At 31.8% G+C, this 23,091-nt stretch overlaps 1 protein-coding gene across 1 annotated transcript; it reads left to right on the top strand.

Moving 5' to 3' along the window:
• Positions 1–34: 34 nt before the first annotated feature.
• LOC117011296 (2-acylglycerol O-acyltransferase 2-B-like) lies at positions 35–21,091 on the top strand. The gene is made up of 6 exons (XM_033086665.1): positions 35–131; positions 8,593–8,771; positions 9,728–9,932; positions 11,031–11,205; positions 19,097–19,296; positions 20,928–21,091. The coding sequence occupies exons 1-6, from the start codon at positions 35–37 to the stop codon at positions 21,080–21,082; spliced, it is 1,011 nt and encodes a 336-aa protein (XP_032942556.1). The 3' UTR covers positions 21,083–21,091.
• The last annotated feature ends 2,000 nt before the right edge of the window (positions 21,092–23,091 follow it).

The raw sequence follows: 23,091 nt of genomic DNA on the forward strand, positions 1-23,091 counted from the left end.
ATCATTCCAGGACCCCCCAAGCCCCCTCCCCAAAATGCCGCTGCCTCGTTTCGCCCCCCTGCGCCTCCCCCTGCGGCGCCGCCTGCAGACCCTGGCCGTGCTGCAGTGGGTCTGCTCCTTCCTGCTGCTCGGTGAGAACCTAAAAAAAATTAAAAATTAAATTTGGGGGGTGTAGGGGATTTTTTGGGATTTTTTTGGGGATTTTTTGGGGATTTTTTTGGGATTTTTTGGGGATTTTTTACGATTTTTTGGGGATTTTTTGGGGGTTTTTTGGGGATTTTTTTGGGATTTTTGGAGAAATTTTTTGAGGATTTTTTGGGATTTTTTGAGGATTTTTTGCTGATTTTTTTGGGATTTTTTGCTGATTTTTTGGGGATTTTTTGGGGATTTTTTGAGGATTTTTGGGGATTTTTGGGGATTTTTTTGGGATTTTTTTGGATTTTTTGGGGATTTTTTGCTGATTTTTTGGGTGGATTTTGGGTCTGCTCCTTCCTGCTGCTCGGTGAGAATCTAAAAAAAAAATTAAAAATTAAATTTGGGGGGTGTAGGGGATTTTTTGGGATTTTTTGGGGTTTTTTGGGGATTTTTTTTTGGATTTCTTAGAGATTTTTTGGGATTTTTTGGGGGATTTTTTAAGGATTTTTTGGGGGAATTTTGGCATTTTTGGGGTTTTTTTGGGGGGGATTTTTTTGGGTTTTTTTGGGGATTTTTTGGGATTTTTTTGCGGATTTTTGGGGGATTTTTGGGATTTTTTGCGAATTTTTTGGGATTTTTTGGGGATTTTTTGGGTGGATTTTGGGTCTGCTCCTTCCTGCTGCTCGGTGAGAATCCAAAAAAAAATTAAAAATTAAATTTGGGGGGTGTAGGGGATTTTTTGGGATTTTTTTGGGATATTTTTGGGATTTTTTGGGGGTTTTTTGGGGATTTTTTTTTGATTTTTGGAGAAATTTTTTGAGGATTTTTTGGGATTTTTTGAGGAGTTTTTTACGATTTTTGGGGGGAATTTTGGGATTTTTTGCGAATTTTTTGGGGATTATTTGGAATTTTTTGGGGATTTTTTTTTGAGGATTTTTTGGGGATTTTTGGGGATTTTTTTGGATTTTTTGGGGTTTTTTGGAGGATTTTTTGGGTGGATTTTGGGTTTGTTCCTTCCTGCTGCTCGGTGAGAACCCAAAAAAAATTAAAAATAAAATTTGGGGGGTTTGGGGAATTTTTTTGGGGATTTTTTTGGGATTTTTTTGGGGTTTTTTGGGGATTTTTTGGGGGATTTTTTGGGGATTTTTTTGGGGATTTTTTTGGGATTTTTTTGGGGATTTTTGGGGGATTTTTTGTGAATTTTTTTGGGTGTTTTTTTTATTTTTTTGGAGATTTTTTGCTGATTTTTTGGGGGGGATTTTGGGATTTTTTTGGGATTTTTTGGGATTTTTTTGGGATTTTTTGGGATTTTTTGGAGATTTTTTTGGGATTTTTTGGGGATTTTTTGGGGGGATTTTTTTGGGATTTGTTGCGAAATTGTGGGAATTTTGGGGATTATTTGGAGGATTTTTTGGGTGGATTTTGGGTTTGTTCCTTCCTGCTGCTCGGTGAGAATCCAAAAAAAAATTAAAAATTAAATGTGGGGTAGTTTGGGAAGTTTTTTTGATCTTTTGGGAAATTTTTTGGATTTTTTTTGAGGAATTTTTTGGATTTTTTGGGATTTTTTTGGGATTTTTTTGGATTTTTTGCTGATTTTTTGGGATTTTTTTGGCATTTTTTGCAGATTTTTTGCTGATTTTTTGGGATTTTTTTTTTATTTTTTGGGATTTTTTTGCTGATTTTTAGGGGATTTTTTGGGATTTTTGGGGGGATTTTTTTATTTTTTGGGGATATTTTTTACGATTTTTTTTTTTGTGGATTTTTTGTGAATTTTTTGGGGATTTTTGGGCGATTTTAGGGGAATTTTTGGGGAATTTGGGGATTTTTGGGGGGATTTGGGGGGTTTGGGGGAGGGGTCCCCAAAATCCCCCCATCCCATTTGTTCCCCCCCTTTTTATCCCAAATTTTTTAGGGCAAGGTTGAGGTTTCCCATTAAAAAAAAAAAAATTCCCAAAAATCCCCTCAAAAATTCTCAAAAAAATCACAAAAAATCTAAAAAAAACCCCCAAAAATTCTCAAAAAATCCCAAAAATGTCTAAAACCAACCCTAAAAAATCCTTTAAAAATCCCAAAAAATTTCCCCCAAAAATCCCCTACAATCCCCCCAAAATCCCAAAAATTTCTCAAAAAATTCCCCCCAAAATGCCTAAAAAATCCTTAAAAAACCCCAAAAAGTCCCAAAAAACCAAAATAAATGCCTAAAAATTCCTAAAACGAGCTCATAAAATACCGAAAATTGCCCAAAAAATTAAAAAATCCTGAAGAATTTCAAAAACATTCCCAAAAACTACCTCCAAAATGATAAAAAAAATCGAAAAAATTTCAAAAAAATTCCCAAAAAATCCCCCAAAAATCTAAGTCACCCCAAAAATCCCTCAAAAAATCGCAAAAAATTCCCCCAAAAAATCCCCAAAAATAAAAAAAATCCCAAAAAAATTCTTTAAAAAATCTCAAAAAAAACCCCAAAAAATTTCTTTAAAAAATCCCCAAAATTTCCTAAAAAATCCCCCAAAATCCCAAAAGATGCCTAAAAAATCCCTAAAAATTCCAGAAAATTCCAAATCCCCAAAACATCCTCAAAAAGTCCCTAAAATATTCCCAAAAACTCCGAAAAAATTTCTTTTAAAAGTCCTAAAAAATCCTAAAAAAATTAAAAGAAAAAAATCTTCGCCGCTGGGGGCGCCATTGCGCCTGGGCGCGGGCCTGGCCCGTCAGGCCTCACTTCCGGTCTCACTTCCGGCCGCACTTCCGGTCTCACTTCCGGCCGCGCTTCAGACCTCACTTCCGGTCTCACTTCCGGCCTCGCTTCCGGCCTCGCTTCCGGTGTCACTTCCGGCCTCACTTCCGGTGTCGCTTCCGCCTCTCGAGGGGTCTTTAAAAAATGGCAGAAAATTCCTCAAAAAATACCCAAAAAATGCCCAAAACCTCCCAAAAATTTCTCAAAAAATTCCGAAAAAAATCCTGAATAATAAAAAAAAAAATTCAGCAAAAAAATTACAAAAAAAAAAATCCGAAGAAATTCCTAAAAAATCCCCAAAAATTCTAAAAAAATCCCCAAAAATCCCTAAAAATTCCCTAAAAAATCTCCTAAAAAGTCCTCAAAAATCCCTCCAAAAATCTCCCCAAAAAAATCTAAAAAAATACCCCAAAAATTCCAAAAAATTCCTCAAAAATCCCCCCAAAATCCCCCAAAAAATCCCACAAAAATAAAAAAAAAAATTCTAAAAAATCCCCAAAGTGAGGATCACTTCCGGCCTCACTTCCGGCCTCACTTCCGGCCTCACTTCCGGTCTCACTTCCCGTCTCACTTCCGGTGTCCCTTCCGCCTCTTAAGGAACCTTCAAAAAATCCCAGAAAATTCCTAAAAAAATCCCAAAAAAATGCCCAAAAACTCCCGAAAATTTCTCAAAAAATTCCAAGAAAAATCCTGCAAAATATAAAACTAATCCTGAAAAAATCCGAAAAAAATTCTGAAAAAATTCCAAAAGAACCCCAAAACTTCTAAAAAACCCCCAAAAAGTCCCAATAAAATCCCCCCAAAAATAAAATAAAATAAAATTAAAAAATCCCTAAAATATCCTCAAAAATCCCCAAAAAAATCCTCCAAAATGCCAAAAAAATTCTAAAAAATCCCAAAAGTGAGGATCACTTCCGGTATCACTTCCGACCTCGCTTTCAGTCTCATTTCCGGCCCCACTTCCGGTGTTACTTCCACCTGTCGAGGAGCCTTCCAAAAATCCCAGAAAATTCCTGAAAATATTCCCAAAACATAACAAAAAATTCCCAAAAAGTCTCAAAAAATTATGAAAAAAATCCTGAAAAATCCCCAAAAATTTTGCAAAAAATTACAAAAAAATTCCGAAAAAATTACAGAAAAATTCTAAAAAAAAAAAATTCTAAAAAACCTCAAAAAATCCCAAAAAATTCCCTAAAAAATACAAAAAAAATTTTAAAAAAGCCCCAAAAAATCCTGAAAAAATCCCAAAAAATCCCTCCAAAAATAAAAAGAATTCTAAAAAATCCTAAAAAAAAAACCCTAAAAAAATCCCCCCAAAATCTCCCCCCCCATCCCACTTTCGACCTCGCTTCCGGTCTCACTTCTGGTGTCGCTTCCGCCTCTCGAGGAGCCTTTAAAAAATGGCAGAAAATTCCTCAAAAAAATCCCCAAAAATACCCAAAAACTCCCAAAAATTTCTCAAAAAATTGTGAAAAAAATTCTGAAAAATAAAAAAAAATTCTGCAAAAAATTACAAAAAAAATCCGAAAAAATTCTTTAAAAATTCCTAAAAAATTCAAAAAAATTTCAAAAAAATCCCTAAAACTTCATAAAAAATCAAAAAAAAATCCCAAATACTTCCCTAAAAAATCCCCTAAAAAGTCCCAAAAAAGTTACCAAACCCCCCCCCCAAAAAAAAATCCCCCCCCAAAATAATTTTTAAAAATCCTAAAAAAATTCCCCCAAAAAATCCCCCCCAAAATAAAAAAATTTTCCCACTTCCGGTCTCACTTCCGGTCTCACTTCCGGTCTCGCTTCTGCCTCTCGAGGAGCCTCCGAAAAATCCCAGAAAATTCATCCAAAAAATCCCAAAAAATCCTCAAAAAATCCCAAAAATTTCTCAAAAAATTCTGAAAAAAATTACGAAAAATCAAAAAGAATTCTGCCAAAAATTCAAAAAAATTCCGAAAAATTTCATTAAAAATTCCTAAAAAATTCAAAAAAATTTCAAAAAAATCCCTAAAAATTCTTAAAAAATCAAAAAAAAAATCCCAAATACTTCCCTAAAAAGTCCCCTAAAAAGTCCCAAAAAAGTTACCAAAAAATCCCCCCCCAAAAAAAAAAATCCCCCCCCAAAAAAAAAATTTTAAAAAATCCTAAAAAATTCCCCCAAAAAATACCCCCCCCAAAATAAAAAAATTTTACCACTTCCGGTCTCACTTCCGGTCTCACTTCCGCCTCTCGAGGAGCCTCCGAAAAATCCCAGAATATTCATCAAAAAAGTCTCCAAAAAATCCCCCAAAAACTCCCAAAAATTTCTCAAAAAATTCCCCAAAAAATTCTGAAAAATCAAAAAAAATTCTGCAAAAAAATCCGAAAAAATTCTGAAAAATTCCTAAAAAATCCCCAAAAATTCTAAAAAAACCCCAAAATGTCCCAATAAAATCCCCCCAAAAATAAAAAATAATCCCCAAAAATATCCTAAAATATCCCCAAAAATCCCCAAAAAAATGCCCAAAAAATCATCCAAAAAGCCAAAAAAATCCTAAAAAATCCCCTAAGTGAGGATCACTTCCGGTCTCACTTCCGACCTCGCTGTCGGCCTCACTTCCGGCCTCACTTCCGGTCTCACTTCCGCCTTTTGAGGAACCTCTGAAAAATCCCAGAAAATTCATCCAAAAAATCCCAAAAAATCCCCAAAAAATCCCAAAAATTTCTCAAAAAATTCTGAAAAAAATTCTGAAAAATCCTAAAAAATTCGGCAAAATATTACAAAAAAAATCAGAAAAAATTGCCCAAAAAATTCTAAAAAAATTCTGAAAAAAGTTTGAAAAATACTAAAACATTCCTAAAAAATTCTAAAAAACCTAAAAAAAATCCCAAAAAATTCTCCAAAAAATCCTCTAAAAAGTCCCCAAAAAATCCCAAAAAATCCAAAAAAATTCCTCAAAAATCCCAAAAAAATCCCTAAAAAATCCCAAAAAAATTTTTTAAAAATCCCCAAAAATTCTAAGAAAAACTCAAAAAAATCCCCAAAAATTCTCCAAAAAATCCTCTTAAAAGTCCCCAAAAATCCAAAAAAAATCCCCAAAAATTCCTCAAAAATCCCCAAAAAATCCCTAAAATATCCCAAAAAAATTCCTAAAAAATCCCCAAAAATTCTAAAAAAATTAAAAAAAAAATCCCCAAAAATTCTCCAAAAAATCCTCTAAAAAGTCCCCAAAAATCCCAAAAATATCCCCAAAAATTCCTCAAAAATCCCCAAAAAATCCCTAAAAAATCCCAAAAAAATTTTTAAAAAATCCCCAAAAATTCTAAAAAAAACTAAAAAAAAAATCCCCAAAAATTCTCCAAAAAATCCTCTTAAAAGTCCCCAAAAAATAAAAAAATATCCCAAATAATTCCTCAAAAATCCCAAAAAAATCCCAAAAAAATCCCTTAAAAATCCCCAAAAATCCCCAAAAAATGCCGAAAATTTCTCAAAAATTCCGAAAAAAATCCGAAAAAAATCCTCCAAAAATTCTAAAAAAATTCTAAAAAAAACCCAAATAATTTCCAAAAAATCTTTAAAAATTCCAATAAAATCCCTCAAAAATCCTACAAAAAATTCCAAAAAAATCCTAAAAAAATCCTAAAAAAATAAAAAAAATTCAAAAAAAATCCCTAAAAAATCCCAAAAAAATCCCGAAAAATTCCTAAAAAATCCCCAAAAAATCCCCAAAAAATCCCCAAAAAAATCCCTAAAAAATCCCCAAAAAATCTCTAAAAAATCAAAAAAAATTCTAAAAAATCCTAAAAAAATTCCCAAAAAAATCCCCAAAAAATCCCGAAAAATTCCTAAAAAATCCCAAAAAAATCCCCAAAAAATCCCAAAAAAATCCCAAAAAAATCCAAAAAATTCCCAATAAAACTCCCCATGTTCTCTGACTCCCAGGGCAGCTGTGCCGGCTCTGTTGGCGCTGGCGCTGCGGGGCCCGCTCTGGTTGCCCGCGCTCCTTTACGGGCTCTGGCTGCTGGCGGACCGGGACACTCCCCGCCGCGGGGGGCGCCCTTGCGCCTGGGTGCGGGCCTGGCCCGTCTGGCGTCACTTCCGGCCTCACTTTCGGTCTCACTTTCGGCCTTGCTTTGTCCTCACTTCCGGTGTCACTTCCAATGTAGCTTCCGCCTCTCGAGGAGCCTCCGAGAAATTCCAAAAAATTCCTCAAAAAACATCCCGAAAATTTCTCAAAAAATTCTGAAACAAAATCCTGAATAGTAAAAGAATTCCTCAAAAAATTCTAAAAAAATTCCGAAAAAATTTCCCAATAAGTTCACTTCCGGTCTTACTTCCGGCCTCATTTCCAGCCTCATTTCCAGCCTCATTTCCAGCCTCACTTCCGGCCTCACTTCCGCCTCTCGAGGAACCTCTGAAAAATTCCAGAAAATTCATTTAAAAAATCCCAAAAAATCCCCAAAAAAGCCGAAAAATTTCTCAAAAAATTCCGAAAAAAATCCTGAAAAATAAAAAAAAATCCGCAAAAAATTAAAAAAACCTGAAGAAATTCCAAAAAAATTCCGAAAAAATTCCTAAAAAATCCCAAAAAATTCTAAAAAACCTCAAAAAATCCCAAAAAATTCCCTAAAAGATCCCCTAAAATGTCCTCAAAAATCCCTCAAAAATCCCCCTAAAAAATCTAAAAAATCCAAAAAAAGTCCCAAAATATTACTCAAAAATCTCCCCAAAATCCCCAAAAAATCCCCCCTGCTAAAAAAAATTCTAAAAAATCCCCAAAGTGAGGATCACTTCCGACCTCACTTCCGGTCTCACTTCCGGTCTCACTTCTGGCCCCACTTCCGGTGTCCCTTCCCCCTCTCAAGGAGCCTCTAAAAAATGCCAGAAAATTCCTCAAAAATACCCAAAAAATGCCCCAAAACTCCCAAAAATTTCTCAAAAAATTCCGAAAAAATTCTGAAAAAATGCGAAAATATTCCGCAAAAAATTAAAAAAAAATCTGAAAAAATTCCTAAAAAATTCCTTTAAAATTCCTATAAAAATTTTAAAAAAATTCCTTCAAAATCCCCAAAAATTATAAAAAAAACTAAAAAAAATCCCAAAAAATTCTCCAAAAAATCCTCTAAAAAGTCCCCAAAAATCCCAAAAATATCCCCAATAATTCCTCAAAAATCCCCCAAAAATCCCTAAAAAATCCCTTAAAAATCCCCAAAAATCCCCAAAAAATGCCGAAAATTTCTCAAAAATTCCGAAAAAAATCCGAAAAAAATACTCCAAAAATTCTAAAAAAATTCTAAAAAAAATCCCAAATAATTTCCAAAAAATCTTTAAAAAATTCCAAAAAAATCCCTCAAAAATCCTACAAAAAATTCCAAAAAAATCCTAAAAAGATCCTGAAAAAATCCAAAAAAAATTTAAAAAAAGCCCTAAAAAATCCCAAAAAAATCCCGAAAAATTCCTAAAAAATCCCCAAAAAATCCCCAAAAAATCCCTAAAAAAATCCCCAAAAATCCCCAAAAAATCCCCAAAAAATCCCCAAAAATTCCTAAAAAATCCCCAAAAAATCCCAAAAAAATCCAAAAAAATTCTAAAAAATCCTAAAAAAATTCCCCAAAAAATCCCCAAAAATTCCAAAAAAATTCTAAAAAATCCTAAAAAAATCCTAAAAAATCCTAAAAAAATTCCCCAAAAAATCCCCAAAAAATCCAAAAAAATCCCCAAATAACTCCCCGTGTTTTTTGATCCGCAGGACAACTGTGCACGGTTCTGTTCGTGCTGGCGCTGCGGGGCCCGCTCTGGTTGCCCGCGCTCCTTTACGGGCTCTGGCTGCTGGCGGACCGGGACACTCCCCGCCGCGGGGGGCGCCCTTGCGCCTGGGTGCGGGCCTGGCCCGTCTGGCGTCACTTCCGGGATTATTTCCCCGTCTCGGTGAGCCTGGGGGGGGGCTGGGGGAATTTTAAGGGATTTTGGGGTCCTTGAATGGAGTTTTGGGGGTGTTGGAAAAAAAAAATGGAAAAAAGATTTGAAAAAATAGGGAAAAAAAGGGGAAAAATCGGAAAAAAATGGGGGAAAAATAGAAAAAAAAATTTTAAAAATCGAAAAAAATGCGGAAAAAAATCTAAAAAAAAATGGAAAAAAATTGAAAAAAATGGGAAAAATAAAAAAATAATTGGAAAAAATTTTTAAAATGGGGAAAAATTTTTAAAAATCGTGAAAAAATGAGAAAAAAATGGGAAAAAATTGAAAAAATAGTAGGAAAAAAGAGAAAAGAGGAAAAAAAAGATAAAAACAACGAAAAAAGATCGCAAAAATAATAGGGGAAAAATTGAAAAAATAGAAAAAAAGGAAAAAATTGAAAAAAACGAGAAAAAAAATAAAGGGGGGAAAATCGGGCAAAAAATAGAAAATATGGGGGAAAAAGAACAAAAAATTGGGAAAAAATCGAAAAAATGTTGGGAAAAATGGGAAAAAATAGGGGGAAAATTAAAAAAAAATAAAAAAGTGGAAAAAAAAATGGGAAAAATGGGGAAAAATAAAAAAAATTGGGAAAAAATGGAAAAAAAAATTTAAAAATCGAAAAAAAGCCAAAAAATGGGAAAAATTAGAAAAAATCTTTAAAAATTGGGGCAAAAGTGAAAAAAAATCGGGAAAAAAATGGGAAAAAAATGGAAAAAAATCAGAAAAAATTCAGAAAATAAATCAAAGTAAAAATGGGGAAAAAAGAATGGGAAAAAAAAGAGAAAAAAATCGGAAATAAAAAATCTAAAAAAATCCGGAAAAAAATCGAAAAAAATTGAAAAAAAAATCGGAAAAATATCGAAAAAAATCGAAAAAAAATTGAAAAAAAAAAATCCTAAAAAATTTCCTGATCTTTCCGTTCGCAGCTGATCCGCACGACGCCGCTGGACCCCGGCAGAAATTACATTTTCGGTTTCCACCCTCACGGCGTCCTGGCCGCGGGGGCATTCGGGAATTTCTGCACCGAGGCCACCGGGTTCGGGGATTTGTCCCCGGGGCTGCGGCCGCACCTGCTCACCCTGCCCTGCTGGTTCCGCCTCCCGTTATTCCGGGAATACGCCATGGCGGGAGGTGAGGGGAAAAAAAAAAAATTTGTATATTTAACTTAATTTCACGACTGTAAGGCGCACCATTTTGACTAAAATTTTCCCCCAAACCCGGAAGTGCGGCTTATAGTCCGGTGCGCCTTATATGGGCAAAGTTCCGGAAATTTACCATCCCTGGAAGTGCGCCTTATAGTCCGGTGCACCTTATATGGGCACAGTTCGGAAATTTACCAACCCCGGAATTGCGCCTTATATGGGCAAAGTTCGGAAATTTGCCAATCCGGGAAGTGCGCCTTATATGGACAAAGTTCTGGAAATTTGCCAATCCCGGAAGTGCGCCTTATATGGGCAAAGTTCGAAATTTACCAACCCCGGAAGTGCGCCTTATATGGGCAAAGTTCGGGAATTTACCAACCCAGGAAGTGCGCCTTATATGGGCAAAGTTTGGGAATTTACCAACCCTGGAAGTGCGCCTTATATGGGCAAAGTTCGGGAATTTGCCAACCCGGAAGTGCGCCTTATATGGGCAAAGTTGGGAAATTTACCAACCCTGGAAGTGCGCCTTTTATGGGCAAAGTTCGGGAATTTACCAACCCCGAAGTGCGCCTTATATGGGCAAAGTTCGGGAATTTACCAACCCCGGAATTGCGCCTTATATGGGCAAAGTTCGGGAATTTGCCAACCCCGGAAGTGCGCCTTATATGGGCAAAGTTTGGGAAATTTGCCAACCCTCGAAGTGCACCTTATATGGGCAAAGTTCGAAATTTACCAACCCCGGAAGTGCGCCTTATATGGGCAAAGTTTGGAAATTTGCAAACCCGGAAGTGCGCCTTATATGGGCAAAATTCAGATTTTTTCCCTTTTTATTTTGATTTTTTTCCAATAAATTCTGATTTTTTCCCCCATAATTCCAGATATTTTTCCCATAATCCCAGATATTTTCCCCCACAAATTGTGAATTTTTTGCCCATAAATTCCCTTTTGTTTGGATTTTTTCCCCGAAAAATTCCGATTTTTCCCCCATAATTCCAGATATTTTTCCCCAATAAATTCCGATTTTTTTCCCATTTATTTTCCCATAATTCAGGATATTTTTAACCCTTTAAATTTTATTTTTCCCCAGGTTTGGTGTCCTCAGAACCCTCCAGCCTGGAGTATTTGCTGTCCCAGCCCGGGGGGGGCGAGGTCGCCGTGATCGCCCTGGGGGGACCCCCCGAGTCCCTGGAGGCGCAGCCGGGGGCGCTCAGGCTGCAGCTGCTCAACAGGACGGGATTTGTCAGGATTGCCCTCAAATTTGGGTGATTTGGGGTCTTAAAAATATCCTAAAATATTCCTGAAAATTGAAAAAAAATTGCAAAAAAAATCGTGAAAAAATCGCAAAAAAATCACGAAAAAATCGCAAAAAATCGCAAAAAAAATCGCAAAAAAATCACTAAAAATTGGCAAAAAAATTCCTCAAAGATCACAAAAATTGTCAAAAAATTATCTTAAAACTTCTCTAAAAAATTACCCAAAATCTCAAAAAAATTTAAAAAAAAATTTAAAAATTCATTGAAAAAATCGCCCAAAATCGCAAAAAAATTCAAAAACTCTCCGCTAAAATATTCCCGCCAAAATTCCCAAAAATTCACAAAAAATAATAAAAAATCCCCAAAAAATCCCAGAAAAAAATCCCAAATAAATCCTTTAAAATTCCCAAAAAAATAAAAAAAATTCCCAAAATACTTCCCAAAATTAAGAAAAAAACTCCCAAAAAATCCAGAAAAATTCCCCAAAAAATTCCTAAAAATTCTGAAAAATTTCCAAAAAAATTTTGAAAAAAATCCAAACAATTTTTGAAAAAATTCCAAGAAATTTTTGAAAAAATTTCCAAAATATTTCCCCAAAAATCCTCAAATTCTACTGAGGATTTCCCTCCAGTTTGGGTCATTTTGGGTCATTTTGGGGGATTTGGGGACCCCCCGAGTCCCTGGAGGCGCAACCAGGGGACGCTCAGGCTGCAACTGCTCAGCAGGACGGGATTGGTCAGGATTGGGCTGAAATTTGGGGAATTTGGGACATTTTGGGGTCCTAAAAATATCCCAAAATTTTCCTGAAAAAATAAAAAAAATCGGAAAAAAATCGCGAAAAAAATCGCAAAAAAATAGTGAAAAAATCGTAAAAAAATCACAAACAATCGCAAAAAAAATCTCCAAAAGAATTCCCAAAAATCCCTCCAAAATACTCAAAAATTAAAAAAAAATTTGTTAAAAATTCCCCCAAAAATTAAAAAAAAAAATCACAAAAAAATGACTGAAAGCGCAAAAAAAATCGCAAAAAAATCACTAAAAGTTGCCAAAAAAATTCCTCAAAAAAATTGTAAATAATTATAAAAAAATTATTTAAAAACTTGTTTTAAATGCTCCCCTAATTTCCCAAAAATAGAAAAAAAATTTTAAAAATTCGCTGAAAAAATCGCCCAAATTTCGCAAAAAAATCCGAAAACTCTTCGCTAAAAGATTCCCCCAAAATCTCCCAAAAATTCTCAAAAAATCCTAAAAAATTCCCAAAAATATCCCAGAAAAAAAATCCCAAGAAATACAAAAAATTCCCCCAAAAATTAAAAAAAAAAAAAATCCCAAAATAGCTCAAAAAATAAGAAAAAAATTCTCAAAAAAACCTGAAAAATACCAAAAAATTTCCAAAAAATAAAAAAAATCCCCCCAAAATCCTGAAAAAATCCTAAAAAATACAAAAAATCCCTCAAAATTCCCCCCAAAATTAAAAAAAATCCCCAAAAATCCCCAAAATCGCAAAAAAAATTCGAAAACTCTTCCCTGAAATATTCCCCCAAAAATTCACAAAAATTCCCAAGAAATACAAAAAATCCCCCCAAAAATCCCAGAAAAAAAATCCCCAAAAATCCCTAAAATATACTCCAAAAATTGAAAAAAATTCTCAAAATATTCCCCAAAATTAAGAAAAAAAAAATTCAAAAAAATTCAGAAAAATTCCCCAAAAAATCACCAAAAATTGAGAAAATTTTCCAGAAAAAATCCCCAAAAATTACCAAAAACTCCCAAAAATTGAGAAAAAATTTTTAAAAAACCCCGAAAATTAAGAAAAAAATCCCCCAAAAATTAAAAAAATTCCCCAAAAATTCCAAAAAATTTCCCCAAAAATCCCCCAAAGTTCCCAAAAAATTCTAAAAAAATTCCCCAAAAAATCTCCAAAAATTGAGAAAAAAATTCCAGAAAAAAACCCAGAAAATTCCCCAATAATTCTAAAAATATCGCCCCAAAAATCCCCCAAATTCCAGAAAAATCTCAAAAAATTAACCAAAAATTCTAAGAAAATTCCATAAAATTCCCCCAAAAATTCCAAAAAAATCTCCAAAAATTAAGAAACAAATTTTTAAAAAAACCCCCAAAATTCCCCAAAAATTACCCATAAAACCACAAAAAATCACCAAAAAAATCCCAAAAAATTCCCCAAAATTCCAAAAAAATCCCCCCAAAACCCTCAAAAATTCCCAAAAAATTCTAAAAAAATCCCCAAAAAATTTCAAAAAATTGAGGAAAAAATTCCATAACAAATGCTGAAAATTGAGAAAAAATCCCCCCAAAATTCCTAAAAAATTCCCCAAAAAATCCAAAAAAATTCCAAAAAAATCCAAAAAAATAGCAAAAAATCACTAAAAAATCCCCCCAAAATTCCTAAAAAAACCCCAAAAAATTTAAAAAAATCCCAAAAAATTCCAAAAAATCACCAAAAAAATCCCAAAAAATAAAAAAAATTCCCAAAAAATCGTCAAAAATTTTCAAAAAATTCACCCAAAATTCCAAAAAATTTCCTAAAAAATTCCCAAAATTTTACCCCAAAAGTCCAGAAAAATCCAAAAAAAATCTCAAAAAACCCCCAAGAATTCCCCAAAAATTCCCAAAAAATCCCTCAAAAATTCCCTAAAAATTCCCTAAAAAATCCCAAAAAATCTCCAAAAAAATCCAAAAAAATTCCCCCAAAATTGCAAAAAATTCCCCAAAAATTGAGAAAAAATTCAAAAATTTTTTTAAAAATCCCAAAAAATCTCCAAAAATTAAGAAAAAAATTCCAAACAAAATCACAAAAAAAATCCTCAAAAAATCCTCAAAAAATACCAAAAAATCCCCAGAAAATCCCCCCAAAATGAGAAAAAAAATCCCAAAAAATCCCAAAAAAAATCCCAAAAAATCCTCAAAAAATTCCAAAAAATCCCCAAAAAATCTCAAAAAATTAAGAAAAAAAATCCATAAAAAATCAGGAAAATTAAGAAAAAAATCCCAAAAAAATTCTAAAAAAATTCTGAAAAAATCACAAAAAATCACGAAAAAATTCCAAAAAAATTCCAAAAAATCCTAAAAAAATTCCCCAAAAAATCCCAAAAAATTCACAAAAAATCTCCAATAATTAAGAAAAAAAATCTTTTAACATTCTTAAAAAAATTCCAAAAACAATCCAAAAAATTCCAAAAAAATACCAAAAAAACCCCAAAAATCCCCCCAAAAATTCCCCGAAAAATCCCAAAAAATCCCCCAAAATTCCCCAAAAATTCCCTAAAAATTCCCCAAAAAATCTCTGAAAATTCAGAATAAAAATTCCCAAACAAAATCACAAAAAAAATCCTCAAAAAATCCCCAAAACATCCCAAAAAAATCCCCAAAAAATTCCAAAAAATCCCCAAAAATTCCCAAAAAAATCCTCCCCAAATGCGAAAAAAATCCTAAAAAATCACGAAAAAATCCCAAAAAATTTTTTAAAAAATTCCAAAAAAATCCCAAAAAATCTCTGAAAATTAAGAAAAAAATTCCATAAAAAATCAGGAAAATTAAGAAAAAAATTCCCAAAAAATTTTAAAAAATTCCCAAGAAATTCCCAACAAATCTCCAAGAAGTAGGAAAAATATTCCAAAAAATTCTTCAAAAAATAAAAAAAAATTCCCAAAAAGTTCCCCAAAAAATCTCTTAAAATTTCCAAAAAATTTCCAAAAGAATTGCTCAAAAAATCCCAAAAATGGAAAAAAAAATTCCCAAGAAAACTGTGAAAATTAAGAAAAAAATCCCCCAAAATTTCAAAAAATTCCAAAAAAATTCCCCCAAAAATAAAAAAAAATTCCTGAAAAATCAAAAAAAAAATCCTTCAAAAATTCAAAAAAAATTCCAAAAAATTCTCAAAAAATTCTAAAAAAATCCCTAAAAATCTCAAAAAATTAAGGAAAAAATTCCATTTAAAATTCTGAAAATTAAAGAAAAAATCCCCAAAAAATTCCAAAAAAATTCAGAAAAAATCACAAAAAATCATTAAAAAAATTCCAAAAAAATCCCAAAAAATCCTAAAAAAATCCCCCAAAAAATCCCAAAAAATGCCTAAAAAAAATTTTAATTTTTATTTTGCAGAACCCCACTTGTTCCCGTGTTCAGCTTCGGGGAGAACGAGCTGTTCCTGCAGGTTCCCAACCCTCCGGGCTGGGAAAATTCCACAAAAAATTCCCCAAAAATTCCCCGCAAAAATCTCAAAAAAATCCCAAAAAATCCCAAAAAAATCTCAAAAAAATCTTAAAAAACCCCCAAAAAATTACCAAAAAAACCCCAAAAAATTACCAAAAAAATCCCAAAAAAGAAAAAAAAATTCCCAAAAAATCGTCAAAAATTCTCAAAAAATTCACCCAAAATTCCAAAAAATTTCCTAAGAAATTCCCAAAATTTTACCCCAAAAGTCCAGAAAAATCCAAAAAATATCCCAAAAAAACCCAAAAAAAATCCCGAAAATTCCCCGAAAATTCCCCCAAAAATCCAAAACAATTTCCCAAAAATTCCAAAACAATTTCCCAAAAAATCTGAAAAAATTCCCTAAAAATTCCAAAAAATTTCAAAATAATTCCTAATAAATCACCGAAAATTCTAAAAATATTTCCCAAAAAATTCTAAAAAAATCTCAAAAAATCTCCAAAAAATTAAGAAAAAAGTGCCATTAAAATTCTGAAAATTGACAAAAAAAATCCCAAAAAATCCTGAAAAAAATCTCCAAAAAATCCAAAAAAATTCAAAAAAAATTCCAAAAAAATCCCAAAAAATCCCAAAAAATCCCAAAAAAATCCCAAAAAATTCCAGAAAAAAAATCTCTAATATTTTTTAATTTTTATTTTGCAGAACCCCACTTGTTCCCGTGTTCAGCTTCGGGGAGAACGAGCTGTTCCTGCAGGTTCCCAACCCCCTGGGCTGGGGGTCTCACAGTGGGGTCCTAAAAATTGCCAAAAATTGCCAAAAAATTCCCAAAAAATTGCCAAAAAATTCACCAAAAATTCCCAAAAAATTCCCAAAAATTCTCCAATAATTAAGAAAAAAATTCTTTTAAAATTCCTAAAAAAATTCCAAAAACAATCCAAAAAATTCCAAAAAAATACCAAAAAAACCCCAAAAATCCCCCCAAAAATTCCCCAAAAAATCCCCCAAAATTCCCCAAAAATTCTAAAAAAATTCCTAAAAAATCTCCAAAAATTAAGAAAAAAAATCCAAAAACAATCCCAAAAAATCCTCAAAAAAATCCCCAAAAAATCCCTAAAAATCCCCCAAAAAATCCCAAAAAAAATCCCCCCAAAATGCAAAAAAATTCCCAGAAAATCACAAAAAAATCCCCAAAAATCCTCAAAAAATTCCAAAAAAATCCCAAAAAAATCTCTGAAAATTAAGAAAAAAAATTCCATAAAAAATCAGGAAAATTAAGAAAAAAAATCCCAAAAAAATTCCAAAAAATTCCCAGAAAATTCTTTTAAAATTTCCCAAAAAATTCCCCAAAAATTCCCCAAAAATCCCAAAAATTTCCCCCAAAAATCCAGAAAAATCCCAAAAAATCCCCCAAAATTCCCCGAAAATTCCCCAAAAAATCCAAAACAATTCCCCAAAAAATCTCAAGAATTCCCCCAAAATTTTCCCCCAAAAGTCAAAAAAAATTCCAAAAAATTTAAAAATAATTCTGAAAAAATCACCAAAAATGCCAAAAAAATTCTAAAAAAAATCCCAAAAAATCTCAAAAAATTAAGGAAAAAATTCCATAAAAAATCAGGAAAATTAAGAAAAAAATCCCCAAAAATTCAAAAAAAATCACAAAAAATCATGAAAAAAATCTCAAAAAAATCCAAAAAAATTCCAAAAAAATTCCAAAAAATTCCAAAAAAAATCCAAAAAAATTCAAAAAAAATCCTAAAAAAATCCCAAAAAAATCCCAAATTTTTTTGTGATTTTTATTTTGCAGGACCCCCGTTGTTCCCGTGTTCAGCTTCGGGGAGAACGAGCTGTTCCTGCAGGTTCCCAACCCTCCGGGCTGGGAAAATTCCACAAAAAATCCCAAAAATTCCCCCAAAAAATCTCAAAAAATTCCTAAAAATATCCCCGAAAATTACCAAAACAACCCCAAAAAATTCCAAAAAATCACCAAAAAAATCCCAAAAAATTGTCAAAAGTTCTCAAAAAATTAACCCAAAATTAAAAAAAAATTCGTAAAAAATTCCCAAAATTTTGCCCCAGAAGTCCAGAAAAATCCCAAAAAAATCTCAAAAAACCCCCGAGAATTCCCCAAAAATTCCCAAAAATTCCCTCCAAAATTCCCTAAAAATTCCCTAAAAAATCCCAAAAAATCTCCAAAAAAATCCAAAAAAATTCCCCCAAAATTGCAAAAAATTCCCCAAAAATTGAGAAAAAATTCAAAAATTTTTTTACAAATCCCAAAAAATCTCCAAAAATTAAGAAAAAAATTCCAAACAAAATCACAAAAAAAATCCTCAAAAAATCCTCAAAAAATACCAAAAAATCCCCAGAAAATCCCCCCAAAATGAGAAAAATATCCCAAAAAATCCTCAAAAAATTCCAAAAATATCCCAAAAAATCTCTGAAAATTAAGAAAAAAATTCAATAAAAAATCAGGAAAATTAAGAATAAAATGCCCCCCAAAAATTCCAAATAAATTCTGAAAAAATCACAAAAAATCACGAAAAAATTCCAAAAAAAATCAAAAAAATTCCAAAAAAAATCCAAAAAAATTCCAAAAAAATTCTAAAAAAATCCCAAAAAATTCCCAAATATTTTTTTGGTTTTTTTTTTGCAGGACCCCACTTGTTCCCGTGTTCAGCTTCGGGGAGAACGAGCTGTTCCTGCAGGTTCCCAACCCTCCGGGCTGGGAAAATTCCACAAAAAATTCCCAAAAAATCCAAAAAAATTCCCCCAAAATTCCCAAGAAATCTCCGAAAATTAAGAAAAAAATTTCCAAAAAATTCCCTAAAAATAAAGGAAAATCCCAAAAATATTCCTAAAAAAATCACAAAAAAATCACAAAAAATTCCCCAAAAAATCAAAGAAAAATCCCAATATATTTCTGAAAATTAAGAAAAAAATTTAAAAAAAATTCCCCAAAATTAAGAAAAAAATTACAAAAAAAAATCCAGAAAATCACCAAAAAATCCCCCAAAATTCCCCAAAAATTCCCCAAAAAATCCAAAACAATTCCCCAAAAAAATCTCAAAAATTCTCCCAAAATTTTCCCCCAAAAGTCCAAAAAAATTCCAAAAAATTTAAAAATAATTCCGAAAAAATTCACCAAAAATTCCCAAAAAATTCCCAAAAAATCTCCAATAATTAAGAAAAAAAATCTTTTAAAATTCCTAAAAAAATTCCAAAAACAATCCAAAAAATTCCAAGAAAATACCAAAAAAACCCCAAAAATCCCCCCAAAAATTCCCCAAAAAATCCCAAAAAATCCCCCAAAATTCCCCAAAAATTCTAAAAAAATTCCTAAAAAAATCTCCAAAAATTAAGAAAAAAATTCCAAACAAAATCACAAAAAAATCCTCAAAAAATCCTCAAAAAATACCAAAAAATCCCCAAAAAAATCCCCCCAAAATGCAAAAAAAATCCGAGAAAATCACCAAAAAATCCCCAAAAATCCTCAAAAAATTCTAAAAAAATCCCAAAAAATCTCCAAAAATTAAGGAAAAAATTGCATTAAAAATTCTGAAAATTAAGGAAAAAATCCGCCAAAAATTCCTAAAAAAATCCAAAAACAATCCAAAAAAATTCCAAAAAAAATCCAAAAAAATTCCAAAAAAATCCTAAAAAAATCCTAAAAAAATCCCAAAAAAATCCCAAAAAAATCCCAATTTTTTTTGTGATTTTTATTTTCTAGAACCCCCGTGGTTCCCGTGTTCAGCTTCGGGGAGAACGAGCTGTTCCTGCAGGTTCCCAACCCCCCGGGCTCGCGGCTGCGGCGCCTCCAGGGGCGGCTCCAGCGGATCCTGGGGGTGGCTCTGCCCCTGTTCCACGCGCGGGGCGTTTTCCAGTACAGCTTCGGATTGCTGCCTTTCAGGAGGCCAATCAACACCGTGGGTAAGGGGGAAATAATTTAGAATATGGGGGAAAAAATTGGGAGATAAACAAAAAAAATTGGGCGAAAATCGGGGAAAATTTGGGCGAAAAATGAAAAAAAATGGGGGAAAAATTGAAAAAAAATTGGAAAAAATTTGGGGAAAAAATGGAAAAAAATTGGGGAAAAAATGGAAAAAAATTGGGGAAAAAATGGAAAAAAATTGGGGAAAAATGGAAAAAAATCAGGAAAAAATTGAAATAAAATTGAAAAAAATTTGGGGAAAATCGGTGAAAAATTGGGGGAAAAATGAAAAAAAATTGGTGGAAAAATGAAAAAAATTTGGAAAAAATCGGAGAAAAATTGGGGAAAAAATTGAAAGAAATGGGGGAAAAATGGAAATAAAATGGGGGAAAAATAAAAAAAATATTGGGGGAAAAAACAAAAAAAATTTGGGAAAATTGTGAAAAATTTTAGGGAAAAATAGGGAAAAAATTGGGGGAAAAATGGGAAAAAATTGGGGAAAAAATGGAAAAAAATTGAGGAAAATTGGAGAAAAATTGGGGGAAAAATCGGAAAAAAATGGGGAAAAAAAGCAAAAAAATTGGAGGGAAAATAGAAATAAAATGGGGGAAAACAAAAAAAATTGAGGAAAAATCGGGAAAAATTTGAGGGAAAAAAGGAAAAAAGTTGGGGGAAAAAATTTTTAAAAATTGGGGAAAATGGGGGAAAATTGGGGGGAAAAAATGAAAAAAAAAATGGGGGAAAAATTAAAAAAATTGGGGAAAAATCAGTGAAAATTTGGGGGGAAAATGAAATAAAATGTGAGAAAAATAAAACAAAATTGGGGGGAAAGGAAAGAAATTGGAAAAGGAAACAAAAATCTCAATAATTCAGAAACAATTGAGAAAAAAATTTGAAAAATTCAGACAAAATTCAGGAAAACAATCTTAAAAATTTAGACAAAATTCGGGAAAAAAAATCTAAAAAAATTCAGAAAAAAATCTCAAAAAATTCAGAAAAAATCCAGAAAAAAATCCTTTTAAAATCATTTAAAAATCCTTAAAAATTGAGGAAAAAAATCTTAAAAATTCAGAAAAAAAATCTGAAAATATTCAGAAAAAAAATCAGAAAAAATCTTTAAAAATTCAGAAAAATATTCTTAAAAAGTCAGAAAAAAGTCTCAAAAATTCAGAAAAAAATCCTTAAAAACTGAGAAAAAAAAAAATCTTAAAAATTCAGAAAAAAATCTGAAAATATTCAGAAAAAATCATTTAAAAATCTCCAAAAATTCAGAAAAAATAAGAAAAAATCAGAAAAAATCCCAAAAATTCAGAAAAAATCTAAAAAAATTCAGAAAAAAATCCTTAAAAAATCCAAAATAGTGCAGAAAAAAATCTCAAAAAATCAGAAAAGAACCACAAAAAATTCAGAAAAAATCCGTAAAAATTCAGGAAAAAATCTCAAAAATTCAGAAAAAAATTCCTTTAAAAACCACAAAAAAATCAGGAAAAAATCTGTAAAAAATTCAGAAAAAATCTTTAAAAAATCAGAAAAAAATTGCTAAAAATTCCATTTTTTGAGGGATTTTAATGGGATTTTTTGGGGTTGTTTTTAGCAATATTTTAAATATTTTTTCTGTTTTTTCCTGCAGTGGGGGCTCCCCTGGAGCTGCCTCAGATCCCGAACCCCTCCCCGGATCAGATCCAGCTCTGGCACCGCCGCTACCGCGAGCGCCTGGAGGAGCTTTTTGAGCAGCACAAATCGGAGTTTGGGGTCCCCCCCGAGAGCCACCTCAGCTTCGTGTGACCCCAAAAATATCGAGAGAAAACCAAAAAAATCTGTAGCAAAAAAAATCCGGTTAAAATTCAATAAATTGTGCTAAAAATAGAGAATAATCTGATTTTTTTTGTGATTTTTCGGTGATTTTTTTTGGATTTTTTTGGATTTTTTTGGGTTTTTTGGGATTTTTTTTGGGGATTTTTTTGGGATTTTTTGGGGATTTTTTTGGTATTTTTTTGGGATTTTTTTGGTATTTTTTGGGGATTTTTTTGGGGACTTTTTGGGATTTTTTGGGATTTTAAAAATTTTTTTGGATTTTTTTTTATTTTTTTAGATTTTTTTGGGATTTTTTTGGGGATTTTTTTGATTTTTTTAAAATTTTATTGGGAATTTTTTTGGGTTTTTTTGAGGATTTTTTTGGAATTTTGTTGGATTTTTTGGGATTTTTTGGGGATTTTTTGGGATTTTTTCGGGATTTATTTGGGTTTTTTGTGGATTTTTTTGTGGATTTTTTGAGATTTTTTTGGGATTTTTTGGGAATTTTTTTGGGGAATTTTTTTGGGATTTTTTTTTATTTTTGGGAGATTTTTTTGGGATTTTTTAGGATTTTTTTGGGATATTTTGGGATTTTTGGGGATTTTTTAGGAATTTTTTTAGAATATTTTTGGGATGTTTTGTGAATTTTTTTAAATTCTTAATGATTTTTTGGGGGGATTTTTTCGGGATTTTTTCTGGATTTTTGAAGTATTTTTTGGGGATTTTTTGGGGATTTTTTTGAGAATTTTTTGGGATTTTTTTCGGAATTTTTTTGGGATTTTATTGGGATTTTTTGGAGATTTTTTTTTGGATTTTTGGGGGTTTTTTTTGGGATTTATTTGGAATTTTTTTGGTATTTTTTGGAATATTTTTGGGATTTTTTGGGGATTTTTAAGGGATTTTTTTTGGGATTTTTTTGGAATTTTTTTGGTGTTTTTTGGAATACTTTTGGGATTTTTTGGGGTTTTTTTTAATTTTGGGGAATTTTTGGGATTTTTTTGAGATTTATTTGAGATTTATTTGGGATTTTTTTTGGATTTTATTGATTTTTTGGGGGATTTTTTGGGGGATTTTTTTGGGACTTTTTTGGGGATTTTTGGGATTGATTTGGGATTGATTTGAGGTTGGTTTGGGATTTTTGAGCAGCACAAATCGGAGTTTGGGGTTCCCCCCGAGAGCCACCTCAGCTTCGTGTGACCCCAAAAAATATTGGGGGGACAATAAAAATATTGGGGGAACCTAAAAAATTCTGTAACCAAAAAAATCCGGTTAAAATGCAATAAATGGTGTTAAAAATGGAGAATAATCTGATTTTTTTTGTGATTTTTTGGTGATTTTTTTGGATTTTTTTGGGATTTTTTTTTAATTTTTGGGATTTTTTGGGATTTTTTGGGATTTTTTGGGGATTTTTTGGGGATTTTTTGGGGATTTTTTGGGGATTTTTTTTTGATTTTTTGGGGATTTTTTTGGGATTTTTTTTATTTTTGGGGATGTTTTTGTAATTTTTTTTTATTTTTTGGGGGTGTTTTGTAGATTTTTTTGGGATTTTTTAATTTTTTGGGGAATTTTTGGGGAATTTTTTTTATTTTTGGGGGATTTTTTGGGGATTTTTTTTGGATTTTTTGGGGAAGTTTTTGGGATTTTTTTTGGAATTTTTTTTTATTTTATTGGGAATTTTTTGACGATTTTTTGAGGATTTTTTTTAGATTTTTTTGGAAAATTTGGGGATTTTATTGGAATTTCTTGGGGGATTTTTTGGGATTTTTTTGGATTTTTTTGTGATATTTGGGGATTTTTTTCCATTTTTCAGGGATTTTTCAGGGATTTTTTGTCATTTTTTTGTATTTATTTCGGGATATTTTGGGCATTTTTGGGGAAGTTTTTGGGATTTTTGGGGGATTTTTTTAGGGATTTTTTTGGGGTTTTTTTTTGAAATTATTTTGGGATTTATTTGGGATTTTTTTAGGTTTATTGTGAATTTATTTGAGATTTATTTGGGA

This window comes from Catharus ustulatus, unplaced genomic scaffold (genome assembly GCF_009819885.2).
Source record: "Catharus ustulatus isolate bCatUst1 unplaced genomic scaffold, bCatUst1.pri.v2 scaffold_105_arrow_ctg1, whole genome shotgun sequence".
Taxonomy (NCBI): Eukaryota; Metazoa; Chordata; class Aves; order Passeriformes; family Turdidae; genus Catharus; species Catharus ustulatus.

Excerpts from the sequence above, each read along its gene's own strand:
- LOC117011296 (XM_033086665.1), top strand. The coding sequence starts at position 35 with ATGCCGCTGCCTCGTTTCGCCCCCCTGCGCCTCCCCCTGCGGCGCCGC. Across the intron at positions 9,933-11,030 it reads GGAATACGCCATGGCGGGAG|GTTTGGTGTCCTCAGAACCC; the intron begins GTGAGGGGAAAA and ends ATTTTTCCCCAG. Across the intron at positions 19,297-20,927 it reads GAGGCCAATCAACACCGTGG|TGGGGGCTCCCCTGGAGCTG; the intron begins GTAAGGGGGAAA and ends TTTTTCCTGCAG.